This window comes from Ceratosolen solmsi, unplaced genomic scaffold (assembly GCF_000503995.2).
Source record: "Ceratosolen solmsi marchali unplaced genomic scaffold, CerSol_1.0 scaffold31, whole genome shotgun sequence".
NCBI lineage: Eukaryota > Metazoa > Arthropoda > Insecta > Hymenoptera > Agaonidae > Ceratosolen > Ceratosolen solmsi.
The window spans coordinates 2,799,629-2,817,440 of NW_011948432.1; the positions used below are offsets into that span (position 1 = coordinate 2,799,629).

General features: G+C 31.2%; 1 protein-coding gene across 1 annotated transcript in view; it reads right to left on the reverse strand.

The window, feature by feature from the left end:
• The window catches only part of LOC105364400 (lachesin), a 182,799-nt gene that overhangs the window by 93,279 nt on the left and 71,708 nt on the right, over positions 1-17,812 (reverse strand). The window contains exons 3-4 of the mRNA XM_011502313.1: positions 7,858-8,016; positions 5,920-6,048 (exon numbers count right to left, since the gene is read on the reverse strand). Coding sequence (XP_011500615.1) covers positions 5,920-6,048; positions 7,858-8,016 — 288 coding nt within the window. The remainder of the gene's footprint in view (positions 1-5,919; positions 6,049-7,857; positions 8,017-17,812) is intronic.

Sequence of the window (17,812 nt, forward strand, 5' to 3'; positions counted from 1 at the left end):
ATTATTTGCCTAAGTAGACAATGTCTTAGTTATACGAACAGACAATTTTCCAGCTACGGTGCATCTTTTACCGGGCTTCTCAAATGCAAGGTGTCATTAATCGACGACGTGAGCGTAATAACGCCGGGGGTGATGGGTATGGGCAGGAGGGAGAGATGAGCGTTTTAAAGGGTCGACAGTAACGGGCGCCACATTTTTTTGTTTCGCCTCGTAAAGCCGTAATGTCATCGGCATGGGAGTGGTGGAGCAGCGCCCATTCAGACGGCTGTAATCTGTCGGCAAGTTTAATTAATCTCCGTCCGGCCGTTTGTTTAAAAATACAACGAAAACGCTGTCGTCAACGTAAAACGCTTTCTACGAGCTTCCCGCGCGCGCTCGCTTACATTTGTTTAATTTTTATCGAATTAATGCCTTTTGGAGAGCGTTTTATTTCACTATCGAGCTACCGCCGAATGTTTTTCGCTTTAATTATTTTCACCTCCCAACTCTGATTGAAAAATTTTGAACTCTCATAAAATGTTGATTGAAATTCAAGTTTGCGAGGACAGGGATTTTATGGTATAATATACACTGAATGCTGTCGATCTGGAGCCATAAAATGGTCGCGAATATTTTATGATCATTTTGAAAATTATTCATAATAAACATGAGTTTACTCTATAATTGATATATATATATATATATATATATATTGATGAACGCAATATTTTATTCGCTTAATGTACGATTTTTCATTCTAATTAAAATAATGGCTCGTGCTCTGTTAAAACAATTATGAATCGTTTATATTGAAAAAAAAAACTGTTCCCGTAATTATAATAACCATAGTTTATAATGAACATAAATTTTACGTAAGCACGCACGTACGAATATTGAATATGTTTTTATAACATTTTGCGCGTATATTTGCGAAATATTTACAATAATGTGTGTATTTTCAAAATATTTATCATTACTGTTTATTAAAATTTATTAAAATCTAGAAATACAATTTATTTATTGTAGAAAATTTTATTTAATTATAATTTTAATAATAATAATTATTATTATTATTGTTGTTGTTGTTGTTGTCGTTGGTATTGTTACTTTATATTTACATTTAATTAATAAAAAATGAATTTTGTATGTAAAAACAATATTGTTCCTCTATTATTTCGTAATATATTTTTTGTAATAATAATAAATATCGTAAATATTTTAATAATTATTTTATATCAAATTCACGATGGAAAGGATGAATTTTCTGGTTTGTTTATTTGAATTGAAAGTACATGTAATAAATGTGTTACGTTCGATAACTATCGGGCATTTACTAGAATTAATAAAAATTGTAATAAAAAAAAAAAAAAAAAAATAGATAATTATTCATATAACACATTACAAAGAATAATAATAATAATAATATTTATTGTTATTATCATTAGCTTAAAATAAAAAAAAAAAGTAATATTTATAACGGACAAAATGTAATGCAACAAAGGATGTTCAGTATTGTGATCAATTAATAATATCTATTCTCTAGTTACTTTAGAAAATGAGTTCTGCCGTTATTTAAATACTATTTTTCAGTTATGTTACTTTGCTAATAATTACAAATCCCGACAAGGAAACACGTTTTTTTATTTTATATTATTGAAATAAATGCAATATTTACACTTGTAAATTTATTTATTTATTTATAGGGTACATTCAGAGTGAAAGTAATCGGTAAATATTTTTAATTGAGATAATTGACGAGGGAGATATGATTACATACTAGAAATAATGAATATATTACAAAAACCAAAGCTCAAGTTGATTGAAGAAACCAATAATTTACTTATTTATAATGTTGTATGAAAATGACTAAAATAACATAGAAATTATCGCGGCATTTTCAGGTAAGTATTTTAAATTATATTTATAGACTAAATATTATGCAAGAACATTTAATAATTCAAATGAACTTTCCAATGTGAAATTATATATTATGAATAATCATTGTAAACGATATTTGAATACAATATTTAAAAAAATTTTATATTTAACTTCACTATACCGTAATAATAGTATAATTACGACATATGACATTAATAAGGGTATAATATATATTATTTTGTGCGTAGCTTGAACAATAATCTAATAATCTAAAATAACAATTTCAAATAATCTATCGACTGTAATAAACATTAAGTATTTCGTATTCGGGGACCTTGCTCGCTGTGTGAGTCATTTCAAAGACGCCAGAGGGCGCGTTCCCAATCACAAGTGGAGGATGAGATTCTGTTGCGCATATCGAAGCTGGATTTTCAACAGATTTCTCGTACAATTTGTCTCGCGGTACGAACTGAATCCTAATTTTTGTATTCGATATTTTGCGTCGGTTATTCTTTTAAAATTGACTTTTAACCGATTGACCTTTAGCGTCGACGGTAATTTTTTTTTTATTTATTTTGTGCTATTCTTGATTATGTAATTAAATCAAAGTTGAGTGGTTTTTACGAATTGTAAATGTTGACACGATTCTAAAATAGGAAAAGCTAATTTCCTAGCTGCTAAATTCTTTGTAATTTATATAAGAAAATCAAAATTCATATTGTAGAATAACGTGTATATAAAAATCTATATAAAAATGTCTAAAGAAAATGTTGATAGTTATCATTTTATTTGCGTATTTTCCTAAAAATTACTACTTTTTCAAATAAATATCTCATATAATATGCACAACTATATTCTATTTCATATTATTAACAATTAAGTTAAAATAAAGAATCAGTTTTGGATAATTTTTGTTGGTATCATAAAGGGCGTGTTGTTATGTGTTATTATGCCTCTATCTTCGATAGTTTTTCATCTAACGTTTATTTTAAAATTGTTTATGACAATACGAATAAGTCACTTATTTAGTAGAGTAGGGTATTGAATGTTAGTTGCGAGACAAGATCAATTGCCAGATTGAAACTATAAATGTAATTTGAAAGGATTATTTTAGAACTTATTTCCGCTCTTATATTGCCTTATAATACGAGCTAACGAAGCGTCGAAATAATCTCTTAAGAAATTTTTCATTTCCCAATGCCGTGCTTCCTTAAAGCATTGAATTTTCTGTACACGCCCGAGTAAGAGCGAATAAAAAGCTTAATACTATATTTAAAAGTGAGATATGTGTTAATTTAATGTATAATTGAAATATTTCATTTCGTCACGGATCTTTTTCACGGCATTTTATAATGAATTTATATAGGAAACAAGTGTATAGATTGATCAAAAGATAAACGTAGACTTTAATCAAGCGATCGAATGATCGAAATAATGAGCGATCAATGAACCTACCCAGACACGATAATTCAATTTTGTAGAAAACAAAAAATGGCAAAACGGATGATCGCTACTTCGTATATTTCGATGTATGAGCGTTTCATATACGAGTAAAACTCATTACATTAATTAATCTAGAGATTTTAATAATTTTTTCTCAATTCAATTTACAAGAACGATTTGAGATAATGTAAATTGAAAGGTCGATGTGAAGAGCTTATTCGACCCAGACGATACCGAGTGCGATGATCAACAGAATTACTTCTCTTCAAACAAATCATTATCACATTTACGAGTGATAAACAAACGTTTTGTTCGTTTATAAAGTTAATAACACGAAAATGGTTTACGCATAAAGCCTGTAGCGCTACAAAGAAAAAAAAAGAAGAAAAAGAAAGAAAAAGAAAGAAAAGTCCAATAGGGGCGAGGTGAGATAAAAAGAAAATTAAACAATTAAGAGGGTAGTGTCAGTGGATAGAATAGCGGATACAAAAGTAGATACAAGAGGCAGTGAAGCTCGAGAGTAAGAGACAGCGAAAGTAGGAGTACTTTGATTTTGAGATAACGGTTAAACAGTAGAGAGGGCCAATTGAAAAAGCATGGGACGTGAAGTCGCGCGGTCGCAAGTGCCGCTAAAGTGACAACAGCCGCGGTTTGAATGACGCAAGCAGTGAAAACGGTAATGGCCTGTTACAGTTGGCTCGGGCTTACTTTTATGTCCTCGTGGCTTTTCCACTTTCACCCTCGCATTAGCTATCTATCTCGCTACCTCCTGCCCCATAAAAATCTTGAGAAGAGAATGCGAAGGTAGACGGACCAGCGTTCGCGAGGAGAATGACGTCGTTCGGGGCGGCTCGAGGGCCGCCGCGATGAAAGAAGGCCAGTGGTGCGGTAAAATAGACAATGAGCCGACGAAACATCGTGTCTCCTTCTCGTGTGGCGTCTGGCTTATGCGCGACTTTTCTTCTTCTAAGCCATTAAACCCCGCGCACGTGAGCGGCCGCAATTTTATAACTCAACGCCCCTGATCAATGGCTCATCTTTCGAGCTTTCTTTTTTATGTTTCAATTATTTATATATGATGCAATAATAGTATTATCAGCATTAGAGTGGTACCGATACCTCCTTGGCCATTTGTATCATTATGTCCTTATTTGCGTGGTCGTGGAGTTGAGAATTTTATTCTCATGCGCTTTATGATGAGATGTGATTACGGTAGGCGAAAACAAATTAAGACTTGTTGTTTGCTTAACGAAACAAACCTAAGTTTGACACTCGAAGGATCATGCAAATGATGTATGTACGGTTTGAGGCATGGAGTCAATTTTTCCAATAATCAAGTAAAAATTCTTATAAAACTCTAACAACAACAAACAATAACAACAACAACAACAACAACAACTACGTTTTTTACAAAAACTACTTTTATCATTTAATTGATTTATAATATATATTTCAAGTTTGTGTATTTGCTTAAAATTACCTTTCCCCGCAATATTGTTTATTTTTGTTTATTAATCGGTAGATCTGTTTTCATTATATAGTTGGGTATGTCTGTTTTTATCGCTCGTTCGATTATAATTCTTTGTAAGAACGAGGGAGTACTTTTTTTACTACAAGTATTGTAATTACGATCAAAGACTAATTTAAATTGCCCCTTGGAAAATAATAGGATGTCATACATGTGTTACTTAAATTTCCAATACGTGCGCGCATAAGAACGTTTCTTCCGACGACAAAGTACGTAAATTTGCATTATATGGCTAATAGTGAGAGCGCATGTGCGAGCGAATAAAATTTAATAAACTTTTAAAATTCAAATACGCTTTTAGCAGTAAAATATAATTTGCTAATAATTTATGCAAACATTCCCAATTGCGAATGAAGAAACTGTATTTTTATTCGGGCCCTACGCCAATGACAACGTAATTACAAACTTACATATTTGTTCTTCTTTGCATTATTATATAAAGACTTTATAGATTATAATTACTATCTATTATAATTACGATAGATGTAAAGAAATTTTAAATATACTTAATATCATTATTATTATTTCTAAATCTCTATTATAATTACGATAGATGTAAAGAAATTTTAAATATACTTTTACGAATGTTAGTCAACTACAATTTTATGCATTCTCTCTCTCTCTCTCTCTCTCTCTCTCTCTCTCTCTCTCCCCCTCTCTCTCTCTCTCATTAACTTATATTCACATTTCCATGTATTATTCTTATAAAGCTACTACTACATTCGCAAACTTTGTCCCATCATAATATAATGAAGTTATTCAGCGCTCGCGCAGAATGTGGCTAACCACATAACGAGCACAAATCAAACGAAGCATTCGCCGGACAAAGCATAGAGCACTAAAAGCATCTCGCAGCCAAGTAAGGGCGTCATAAAAATTGCATTAACGAGCGATTCGATATTACGAACGATATCACTCGATTACGGTGGCTCCGACGAGACTCGTAGAGAAAAGCTACGCGAATGAAGCTAACGAGGATGAGGGACGAGCGGCTGCTCACGCGGCTCTCGTGTCCTTGAATCGCAGGAACCCGAGAGCCGTCACCTTCGACAAGCGAGCGAGGAGGAAGTATATATGCCACATATACTCACAGTCGACGGAGACCTTGATCTGCTTGCTGACCGAGGGTGGCACACTGTTGCTCGCGATGCAGAGGTAGTTCCCCATGTCGAGCCTCGAAATCCGCGTCATCTCCAGGGTGCTGCCGACCCACTCGTTCACTGCGAACAGATTAACAGACCAATAGGTAAACGCCTTCGACTTCAATGGTTTCACGCCGCCTTCGCTGCCCCCGCCGCCCCGCGGCTATTCTTATTTTCCGCTTTTGTTTTGGAAACTCTGGCAAAAGTGCAGGCACTTGTTGATTTTCCACTGGGGCTGGGAGATTTGAGTCGAAGGATACGCGCTAAGGATATGATTTATTGTAAAGCCTATCGATGAATGTTGAAGAGTAACCGACGAGTTCATAACTCACTGCCTAAGCCCGTAACTTTGGGAATTTTCAAGCATTCTCGAGATTCCGCGCGTAGAATGTTTCTTCTGCTTCTAGACATCTTTATCCTAACTTCGTTGCCATTTAGTAGTTATTTTAAATACTTTATCACATATTTCCTAATGGCGATTCACAAATGGCGTTAAATCACAAACACTGAGAGATTTTTTGTAAGAGAATTGTCGTTAATATTGTTTAATATAAGGATAACACGATTGATCGAGCAAAAATCGCCTAAACTTATTTAGTGAACCTCGCAGTATGCAATAACATCTTATCAATGCATAAATTGTATAATTATAAACTTTAATCAATAAATATGTGCATGCACATGGGAATTTTAACAACATAAGCTTAATGATTACTTATTCTCGACTTTAACGTACTACCTACGATAATTTAAACATAATAACGATTTATTAGGCGTTTTATATTACGCTCCTCTATCCCTTAATTCCTATTGTGACATTCTGGCAGTTTTTGTATCGACTGTTCACGCATATACATACCGACTATACTTTTGCTTATCCCACATAATTTTATTAGGAAATTCTAAACGAATAGTACAAACAAAAATACATAATAAATAAAATCTGCGAGCCAATTTCCGGAGATAAGTATTATGAAAATATTATGCAGTCATTTAAAAGAGAAATAAAGGAAAAGTGTATTACCGTACGCACAATAGAAAGTATATATTTGAATAAATCCGAATCCATTTTCAATTGCATTTGGATTCCGAACATTACCGAAGGTCAAGATCAATTATCAAGTTTGATCACTCAACGACACTTCGAGCCTCATGCTACCAATGAATATTTCGGTATCTTAAGCGTAAATAATCGGATTTCGGGTAATAGTTTCTCGTGCAAATATTTTAATGTGCAATAATTTAATGTAACACTAGTTTTGCATTAAAAATGTAGTAATTTACAATTTTAACAAAGCAAATTTAAACGAAAAAATAAAAATAATTATCTATTAATTCAGGATAATATCGTGCAAACGTGTAAATTGAAATGGGAAATCGTAAAATTTTAATATTTTCTCAAAACTACATATTATGTAATTAACAGATGACAAATATTTGACAATGTTTTCAATTTGGGGGATTTTTGTCATATAAAGTAATTTCATAAAATGCTTTCACGTTACGGTCCACGTTACGTTAGGAGAATACGTCAAATTTTTATAATAACATTACGGGAAATCGTAAAAAATAACTTATAACATTATCTTCGCCATTAATACAGGGATAAAATCTACATTCGGTAGATGCTGTCGAGGCATTTAGTAGAAAAATCATACCGAATTTGCAGATGAATGGGATGCCCAGGCAATATACAATTTATCCAGGATTATATTTAATAAATATCTCACAATGAATGGCAATAGCAAATGAAAACATTCCCAAGACAAATGACAATAGACATAAGTGGCGACGATCAGCCAATAACGAGCCCCACCGACACCCTAATAATCCCCTCTCTAAGTACCTGCTGCCAGTATTATAAGCCGCAAAATGTAAGCAACTTACCCGACAAAGTCTTGTTGATAGATATCTTGTTGTTGTCATCTCTTTTCCAGCGGATGCTGGGCGGTGGACTGCCGCTCGCTTTGCACGTGAGTGTCACGTCGGCACCCTCGCGCACTATCGTATCCGAGGAGCTCTGAGAGTCATCGATGTTGGGCGGAACTGCAACCGAGTATGAACAGACGCTTCAATTCCCGTTGGCATTTAATTTGGCTAGAAGGAGGAGAACACTCCCCCCCCCCCCCCCCCCCCCCCCACATATATATATATTCAAAGTTTTAGAGCATAGGATAATATATAGGCTCCGTTATAAATTAGTATCGTTATTAACTATTGCCAAGCTACAAAATTTCTTTCCTCTCAAGACCCATATTCATTACTTATGTCCTTCTCCATCTCCATTAATTACTAATTCGACTTTACTTTTCGCACGATGTTTATTTTCATTCTATTCTAAACATTGTTTTCCATCGCTATATAGTTTGCCCATTTTATTCCTACGTCTTTCGTATTTCATTAAAGTGTAACTGCTGTTCGCAATTGTAAGTGATATTTTAAGTACTTTCTTAACTCGCTTCATTTACTTTACTTGGCTTTTAATTATTGAAAAAAAAAAAGACAAAAACAAAGAGTAGTTCAGTTTGGCTGAATAACGAGCTATTTAAACAAAAATGACTTTCTTATAAAAATGAAGGAGTTAATGAAAATTACAGAGCGACAGGGTAAAGAATTGTAAGAAAAATAAATGGAATAAGACAGATAAATGTAATGAGAACGGTGAGTAAAAAGAAAGAAAGAAAGAATGAAAGAATCAAAGAAAGAAATGGCGATCGATTGCAAAAGAAGCGCAAAACACGTCATTACCAGGTGCATTTGCCCAGAGATGGACTATGAAGAAATTTGCATTTGAAAGAGCAGGACAAGTCTGACTGGATTCGAAACGAAAATGCAAAAGACTTTCTGAGAATGAGTAAAATAGAGAGGGAGAGAGAGAGAGAGAGAGAGAGAGTGAGAAATGATTATCATGCCGAGGAGAAAAAATCGTCGTCATCGTCATTCATAATCATAGAGTAAAAGATATTCGGTCAAAACTATTGTTTTAACGTCCACGTAGTGTTTTAACATTCACGTTATAATATTATCTTACGAATAATATTTTAAACTTTGCAGACGTAGACAATTTTATAATTCAAATAGTATATTAATAATGAAAAAGACAACATGACATTATGTAATTTCATCCTTTATAATAATTTTGTTTATTCTATTTTTGTTATATTTTATTATATTTTAAAGACTATGTGTGTATATGGAATTTTAATTACATTATAGCAATCCATTCAATTTCAAATAGTCCATATTTATTATATTATATTTTTAAAAATTTCGTATTCACTTCTCTTATCTGCATGTATTATTAACAAAAAAATTGTTCATAACGAATGTATTATATGATTGCTATTATCTGAAAAAATGTTTTTATTACGTAAATGAATTTATTTTAAAATTTAAATTAATTCTAGTTGCCATTAATATTATATGAACATATGCTCAATATATTCCTTGTAGACCTGTTTTTAAGAGATATCGTCGTGTTTCATAAACAATTCGAAGAAAAAAATCTAAAATAATTATTGACCTCTACTTTTTTCTTTTTTTTTTTTTTTTTTTTCTGACAAATAATCACTAATTAACATTAAATAATTATTATTTAAATTTAAAAAAATACGTTATACTAATGTCTATTTAAAGCGTGTTTTGCAATAATTTAGACGATATTTATGAAGCCAATTCTCACTATTCTTCGATGGATTATTGATATACATTCGTAAAACTACTATTAAACGTAAAATGTTCGCATAAGTGGATAAGAATGGAAATATCTTAGCCATTATTGGGTGAACAGTTGATAAGCTGTTAAAATATAATCTTGTAATTCAAGCTCATTACATTGTGTGAAAGAGAAGCCATTGTAATTGATTAATTAGTCAATCGGTCAATTCTTATGTAGAAGATTGAATTTTCAGAGATTTCTGAATGTGCAGTAAAATTAAAAGAAAAACTGAAAATTAATGGATAAAAATCAGATGAAGAATGAATTAATTATCTTCCATTAATATAATGTAAGTCAGATTCGAAAATAATAATGCTGATGAAGGTGTTTATTCATTGTTGTTGTTGTTGTTGTTGTTGTTGTTGTTATTGTTGTTGTTTGTACGGTTGTTTGCTTCTTTATTATTATCCGGTTGATCGTGCAACTAAAACGTAGACACATTGATTAAACACAGTGTTCGTATGTATCGTAATCGTTGTAAAAATACTGTAGTATGGTGGAACATTAATAAGCGCCAGCCTCGGTAAAGCTGATGGTATAAAGGCAAATTAATGGGCACGAGATCAGTATTGCGTCAATACGTGAAACGGCTGGTTTATTGAAATTGAAATTAAAATCTCTAACGCGGCGATACAATTCGCGTGTATATCTCTTCGCATTAGGGCTTGTCAAAGAAATGAATGACCAAACGACAGCGGCCTAAGCACATTATACAAAAATCAGTTGAACAACTGACAGCTGCCGAGCTGATCCTCGGTAATACGTCCATCTCGGCAGATCCGTGGCATGTCAAAAAAGATAGGAAAAAAATTATCCGCCGTCGTGGATATGGACGTGCGAGCCGCCCAATACAGCGTTTATTATCGCGACATCACTTTTTCCAAATGACACGCGAAAGCTTGCGAATTTTTGTGAGTAGCGCTCTCGCGTTAGGGCACTTCATTTTGAAAATACCTTCCTCATTTTTACTTTTAATCTCCTTGGGTTTACGGTATAATATATCGACCATTCTATTTTTAATGAATTAATGTGTGTGCGTGTGTGCGTGTGTTGAGGACGATGATTTGATTCGAGGACTTGGTTCAAACAACAAAATGCTTAATCGTTGGTATCGGAATTATTATTACTCTATTAAATTAACTCCGTATCACTGGTAGTCAAGAAAATAATATTATTTTAATTTAATGTCGTTAAATTGAATTGGTCCTCCCGCAATGCAATTATCCGACTTTTCTATAAATTTAATATGTCGAGTTGGGTAAGTTTATTTAATTGTATGCATTGTTAATTCATTACCTAGAATTTTAAATATTTTTCAGAGAGGATCTTTAGACTTAATTGAAACACGCTGCTGCTGATACAGTGTGTAGTGTTTAATTTTTTATTTTCACCATTAGAATTCATATTAACCATTGAAGAGATTAGCATTTTCAATGTAGAAGCGCAACAATATTTGGTACGTCAAAGATTCATTTATAGTTTTGAGTGCTGCGACTAATCATGAATGAATTTAATAATTATTTAATGAAAATGTTTACACACAATTTCAAAACACGATATTAACGATATTTCTTATAAGACGGAGAAAAGACATTTTAGCTGCTCGTTGTTGCATGATTATTTCAATATAGTATTTGCCGCTATAAAACTGACAGCCGTGTTTTTTCTTTTTTTTTTTTTTTTTTTTGTTTTTGTTTTCTTTTTTGTTTTCTTATAATACACATCAATTTCCAGAAAGCTAACAACTCTCTTTAAAATTTCACGGTCTTATCGCAATAACGTTACGTCACCTCTTGTACAGCCGATAAAATAATAAGCCCGTCGATGCTATGTATAATGGACGAAGGATCGATGTCTTCATTTGTGATTAATTTGCAGTGTCAGACTCCATCGTTTCTTAAGCTCGACCTCGACTCACACTTATGCACACATATCCGAATGCTCATATACAGACGTAGAAAGACGGAATTGCTCGTTTTACCATCCTTTGGTAAACATAGCGTGAGTTATCGCAATGCAAACCCAACCGCAGGGATGTCAAACGTGTCTCGTAACCGTTAAGCAGAAGGGCAATTGGTCGCTTTCACTCTGTGTGCTTATAAACGAACGCCACTTCGGCATAGTAATATCGTTGTGTTTGACATTGCCGAAGTAGACGACGAGGAGGAGGCAACGAATGAGGCCAACGACAACGATGACTATGAGGACGAGGACTTGACGCTTTATTTATTGAAAATCTTTATCTTCTTATAGTGAATTCCCCTACTAATTGTCTAATATGCCTACAGTTTCAAATACAGGGTAATTTTTTTTTTATTTATTTTTTTATTTATTTATTTATTTTTTTTTTTATTCTTCCTACAAGTAAGTATATTTGCATAGATTAAAGTAATAAATTCAATCAACATTGAGAAAAAAATAAAAGTTTAACTTAATCGTGTAATCGTATTGAATGAATTTCAATAGCGCTCAATATTTTGTCCATATCTTGCTCATAAATTTGAATATTTGAAGGCAAACAAACAAAAAAGTTTATTTAATGTAACTCTTTTAATTGATAGCAGAAATAAATAGAAATACTTAATTATACATTACTCGAGGTATCTTCATCTTTTTCATAATTATAACATAATCACAATTTATATAGGTGGAAGATCGACGTATAAAATCGCAAATTTACGAGCATTTAAATTCAAATGAAAATAGTGCATCGAACAATTTTCATCATTTTATTGAGAAATATTTCATGCTTTGTCAATGAAGATACGATCGATTCGATAAAGAATAAGATGAAAAATAATTGGATTATATTAAATAAATTACATGGTCTTATGTATAATAAGTAGTCTGTTCAGTTAATTTTCTGCAAAATTAAAGTTTCCCTTTTATTGTAATTCCTTCCGGAATTAATAGTTTATTTTAGGGTTCAACAATGTAATATTAATCATCGTTCAACAAAGTTAAATAATATTTTTAAATAAAATTATTTATTTAATTATAATAGTACAGAGTTGGATGCCATGCAATGTAAAATATAAATCAATGCTTCGTCTCGGTCGACAGATTAAGTAAAACTTATAAAAGATTATTGTAAACTTGTAAACCTCTGAAAATTTTCAGGCAAAGCATTGTATTTATTGTATATTGTATTTCAAGGAAACTGTTTTGTTTAATTGCGCTATTCTATATATAATTTATATATATAATTTTTTTTTTTTTTTTTTTTTTTTTTTTTTTGTAGATTAAAGTAAAAACAGAATACTTTAAATGTATTTTCATTTTAACGTGAATCTCTTATTAGAAATAAATAGTTTAACTGAGGTTTGCCATTAAACTGAACAAACGGCTATATGCGAGTGAGTCAGAGAATGAGTTTGTGTGTATGCGTGCTAATAACTTAAAGATTAATTTATTACTTTTAAATAGCATTAGTTTGTTTATTACTATTCGTTATTCAACCGTGGTTAATAACTTAACTGAATTGTTAAATTACGTTAAGTACGTAATTTTAATTCGTAATTATCATTTAATTTATTTAAAATACATAACTACAAAGATTGATAAATTCCTGTGACAATGAGAGAAGTTGGGGAACGGTATAACTAACACGTAAATTATAGCTATTAAATATATAGACGTTTGCTATAAATAATATTTACAAAAAAAGCGCATATTAAAATGTTTGTAAAAAAAGTTCTAAAGCTTGAAAATTTCAAACCACACGTATTTTAATATTTTTTGCACATAATTAGCCTATAATATTACCGTATCCATTTTCAACGACAATTATAATTCTGAATATTAAATAACTGTAGTAACGAAAGTATAATGCATCGTTGAATTTCTGAAAATGAATTATCACGTGAGAAGAAATTTAAGAAAACGTCATTGAAGAAAATGAAAAAATTTGCAACAATAGTGGTAGTATTGCCTGAATCAGGCCTGATCGGACTGACATGGGAGCCGAAGTGGCGAATGAGAGAAATAGGCAAAGTCAGCCAGTAGTAAAAACAGTGTAGATAGAAATTGGCGTTCGGTAATCAGACAACTCTATGAATTACCTCAGATGCTTGCCGATATTTTGCATTAATATTGGTAGTGGAGGTGTCAAGAAATTGTTGAGCAAGCACAGATTGAACAGGGTGACCTCGTTGCAAGTGCTTTTCTCCCGCCTTGGACGGCAAACTCCACGTGTTATAACTACAGCCGCGCAAAGCTGTTAATGCATTATTCAGGCGACACGCCTGTTGTGTTATGCCACGTTAACTTGAACCTGTGCGCAACGCCGAGGCTCCTGTCAACGAAGATTTACAGGCGAGGAGGCGAGACGGACAATACATCGGATGACTTATCCGCCTATAGTGCTCTCCTCTTTCTTCTACAGTCCTCGCACGATCCAAACTCCACGCTCAAACGTTAAATAACACACGGAATATTTTATGAGCTGATTTTGATAGCAGAAATATATATTTGGAATATGCTACAAGTGTATTTATGGGGATGTGTGTTAGGTTAGACTTGGCAGAGGTTGCGAACGAGCCTCGTATTGCGAAGATTGAGTGCGGATGCTTTTATCAAAAGCCAATTCCCTTTATTCGTGTGGCAATTTTTAACATCCACTCGGACGTTGGAGTTATTCGCTATCGCAATGAAATTTACTTTTGTACGGCGAAACTATTTTGTAATTAATAATGAAATTAAAGAAAGATTTTCGTGCTGAATTACACAAAAGAAAGTCGTAAAAATATAACAAACGAGCGCCGGTGCTCCGGCTGTATCTTAATCATTACTTTCAGTTCTTACTATATTTTTCAGAACATTCAATAGAAACATTCTTTTAGCAAAATAAATAATGTTTTATCGATTAAAGAATAAAATGAAAGAACTTCATCAAATTCTTGGAGAAAATTCGTCAAACGGAACATTACATGACACACAATCTATATATATATATATATATATATATATGGAATTAACAAGCTTGTATTGCTTATAGTGAGAATATTACTTTGAAATGTAATACATTTTTTTTTGTTTTTTGTTTCTTTCTTTTTTTTATTTTAGATGCCTGATGCTTCTGATAATATTTTATCCGCAGATTTTAATAAATAAACTTTGATTTGCGTAGTAATGTTATGTAAACTGGAGATAAAAATACAACTATTAAGGATGTTGAAGATACAAATATTGATCATTATTTGAAAAAATTTGTGAAAAATAATTCTTCAACGGTAAGTAACATAAAAGTAAATTATGTAATATAACAATTAAAACAGTTACCATTAATATGCAACAGAATATTTTGACACTTATATTAATTTGACGTATAATTAAAAATAAAATTAATTTATTCGGCTCAATTAATCAATCGTTTTAAATTTTCAATAGCTTATGCTTTCAAAAGATCTTTGCCATAATTATTTCCAAGTAATTTTCGCGTTATATTTTATGCCTTAACATCAAATTTTATAGTTTACGTTTTCTAAGTGAAGTTTAAATTTCAATTTTCATTACTTTACAATGTATGAATATTCAATTTCAAATTATCAAATTATAATTGGGATCGGTTTCCAAATTACAGATGAGAAAAAATTTCTAGATTCTATAGATAATCCTATATAAATTAACAGTCATAATATAGATTTTATACTATCTGAGAATGTTGAAACTAATAAAAATATAATAGAAATATATTTTTAAAATAACACAAATGTTGGTTAAAGTTTAACTTCTATTATAATAATCATTGAATAGGTGAATCAACATCTTTTTCTTTTCATATACTTAATATATAGTTAAACATTAAAGTAATCATCCTTTTCTATATTTCTATAACTCCGCATTACGTCATTAATTTGTTTTTTACGATAATTTTATTACCGCAGTTGTATACGAACTACTTGGAATTATATCTTAATTGATCAATTTTGAAAGAATATACAAGTGGTAGACAGGATAATAAATTCTAAATACAAGTAAATGAAATCTTTTACATTGTAATATGTCTAATATCATTAAATAACTTTCAAAAGCATGAACAATAAATAAATCGGTTGTATAAACATTAAAGTAATAATGCATTTTTTAATGTTTTATTGTTTTTTCAGGCGTTAAACGATTTTGTATTAATCAATTCATTCATTAAAAAAGTGAATGTAAATTTTATTTTTGTAATATATCCACTAAAAATGTTGTTATTACATTGATTACTTTAGTTTCACAATACAATAATTAAATAGAATTATATAGAGTGCCATTAGTTTAAAATGCGCTGGAAAATTTATTAAGTTAAAATAAGGTTTCCAATTCGAGAAACTAAAGTGAATGAAGTGAGCGACAGTTTAATTGCTAATCATATAATATCTTAGTTACATATTAAACAAATATATGACGGAAAAAAATAATTTAATTTTACAAGAATTATTAAAAGCTTCAAAGCTGTATAATAAATATGTATTTAGGAAGTTTACTAATTTTTTAATCTTCAGTTACCTTACTTCAGTGCTTTAAAGAAAAAAGTAAAAAATTTATTTTCATATTTTTCTTTACAAAAATATAGTTAGACCAATAAAAGCTACCAACATTCATATACAACTAACTATTTATCTATTTAATTAATAAATTAATTTTTTTTTTTTTTTTTTTTTTTTTTTTTTTTTATAATTCTCCAGGTAATTATACAGATGATTCAGTAGCTCAATTTCTTTTTTTCACAAAATTATTGTATAAATCTTTATTGCTAACCATAGTTTGTTCAATGCATTAAAAAACTAATTATTTCAAACTATTTATATATCTTGTCTATTTATTATTTCTTGAATTGATATTGTTGTAATGTACAGAAATATTATAATACTGATGATAATCAACAAAATTTTAGATAAACTAAATACTTTTAGACGTTCATCAACTTGATTTTTTCTATTAAAATATTCTTGATATTTATATAACTGCTTTTTATATTTCCTCATATTTTTTTAATATTGACAAACCATTTTTGTAGGATTTTTTATTTAAAGCAGTTTATAATATAGCCCAATAAAGATAATATGAATTATTAAATTATAAATAATTGCCAACTATTGTTTTTAATGAATTTTATTCGAACATTATTTTCTTTTATAACACCCATTACTACATATTTCTCTTAATGAATACAGACCTTTTAACTTTGAGTTCATCACTATTGACATTTGAAAAATTTTGACCTCGAAAGCGAGAACTATTTTCCACACTTTAATTATCCGAATTGCAAACTGTAAGGTAACGAAATTCTGTCATTTGATATAAAAGCGAACGGACGATCATAATAGCCGATATGACATTTTGAAAGGCTCCTACCAACCGGCTACCCCCCACCCCTCGTACGAGAACCACTTCGATTCTATAATAAGCGCTTAAGCTAAGGTAAGAATATATCCCCGGAGGATGTTGTGCGCATATAATCACCAACCGTGTCTTTCTGTGTATTTTGCAAGTACATGCGCAGTTTTACCAACTCTCTACTGCCACTGACAGATCTTGTTTTGGGCATATTTTACAAGCGTCGTTTCCCCCACGATCCTTGCAATTGCAATTGACAGTTCATCTAGTCTCCCAAACCGAATGTTGTCGTTTTTGCGCATGCGATTATTAAAATGCGCGTGAGTTTATCGGAGGTAGGCTGGATGAGAGGAAAGTTTGAAAAATTATTTTGCGAATAAAAACATCTTTCTTCAATGTTAATATTAAATGAAATGAAAAAAGAGTTGCTTTATTTTTTTACATTTATAATGTACTTTTGTGCATTTGTCAAAGCAAAAAAAGTAATGTAGAGGAACGTAAGCAGTAATAAGGCAAAAGAACTGGGCCGATGGCATTGCAACTAGTAATATTCGTCCCCATATTTATGTACATACATACGTGTACACATATGTGTGTGTGTGTGCGTGCGTGTGTGTATGTTCGTGCGTGAGTTGCGTACGTATGTATATATATATATATATATATATATATATATATAATCAATTTAAAGTTTCAAAGTTCAAAATCGGAAACTATATAGATTTTATCTTTTCAATAAAACAGACTGATTTAAATCTGAAATTATAGAGAAAAAGCAATTCCCATACTAAAAGCTTTTTG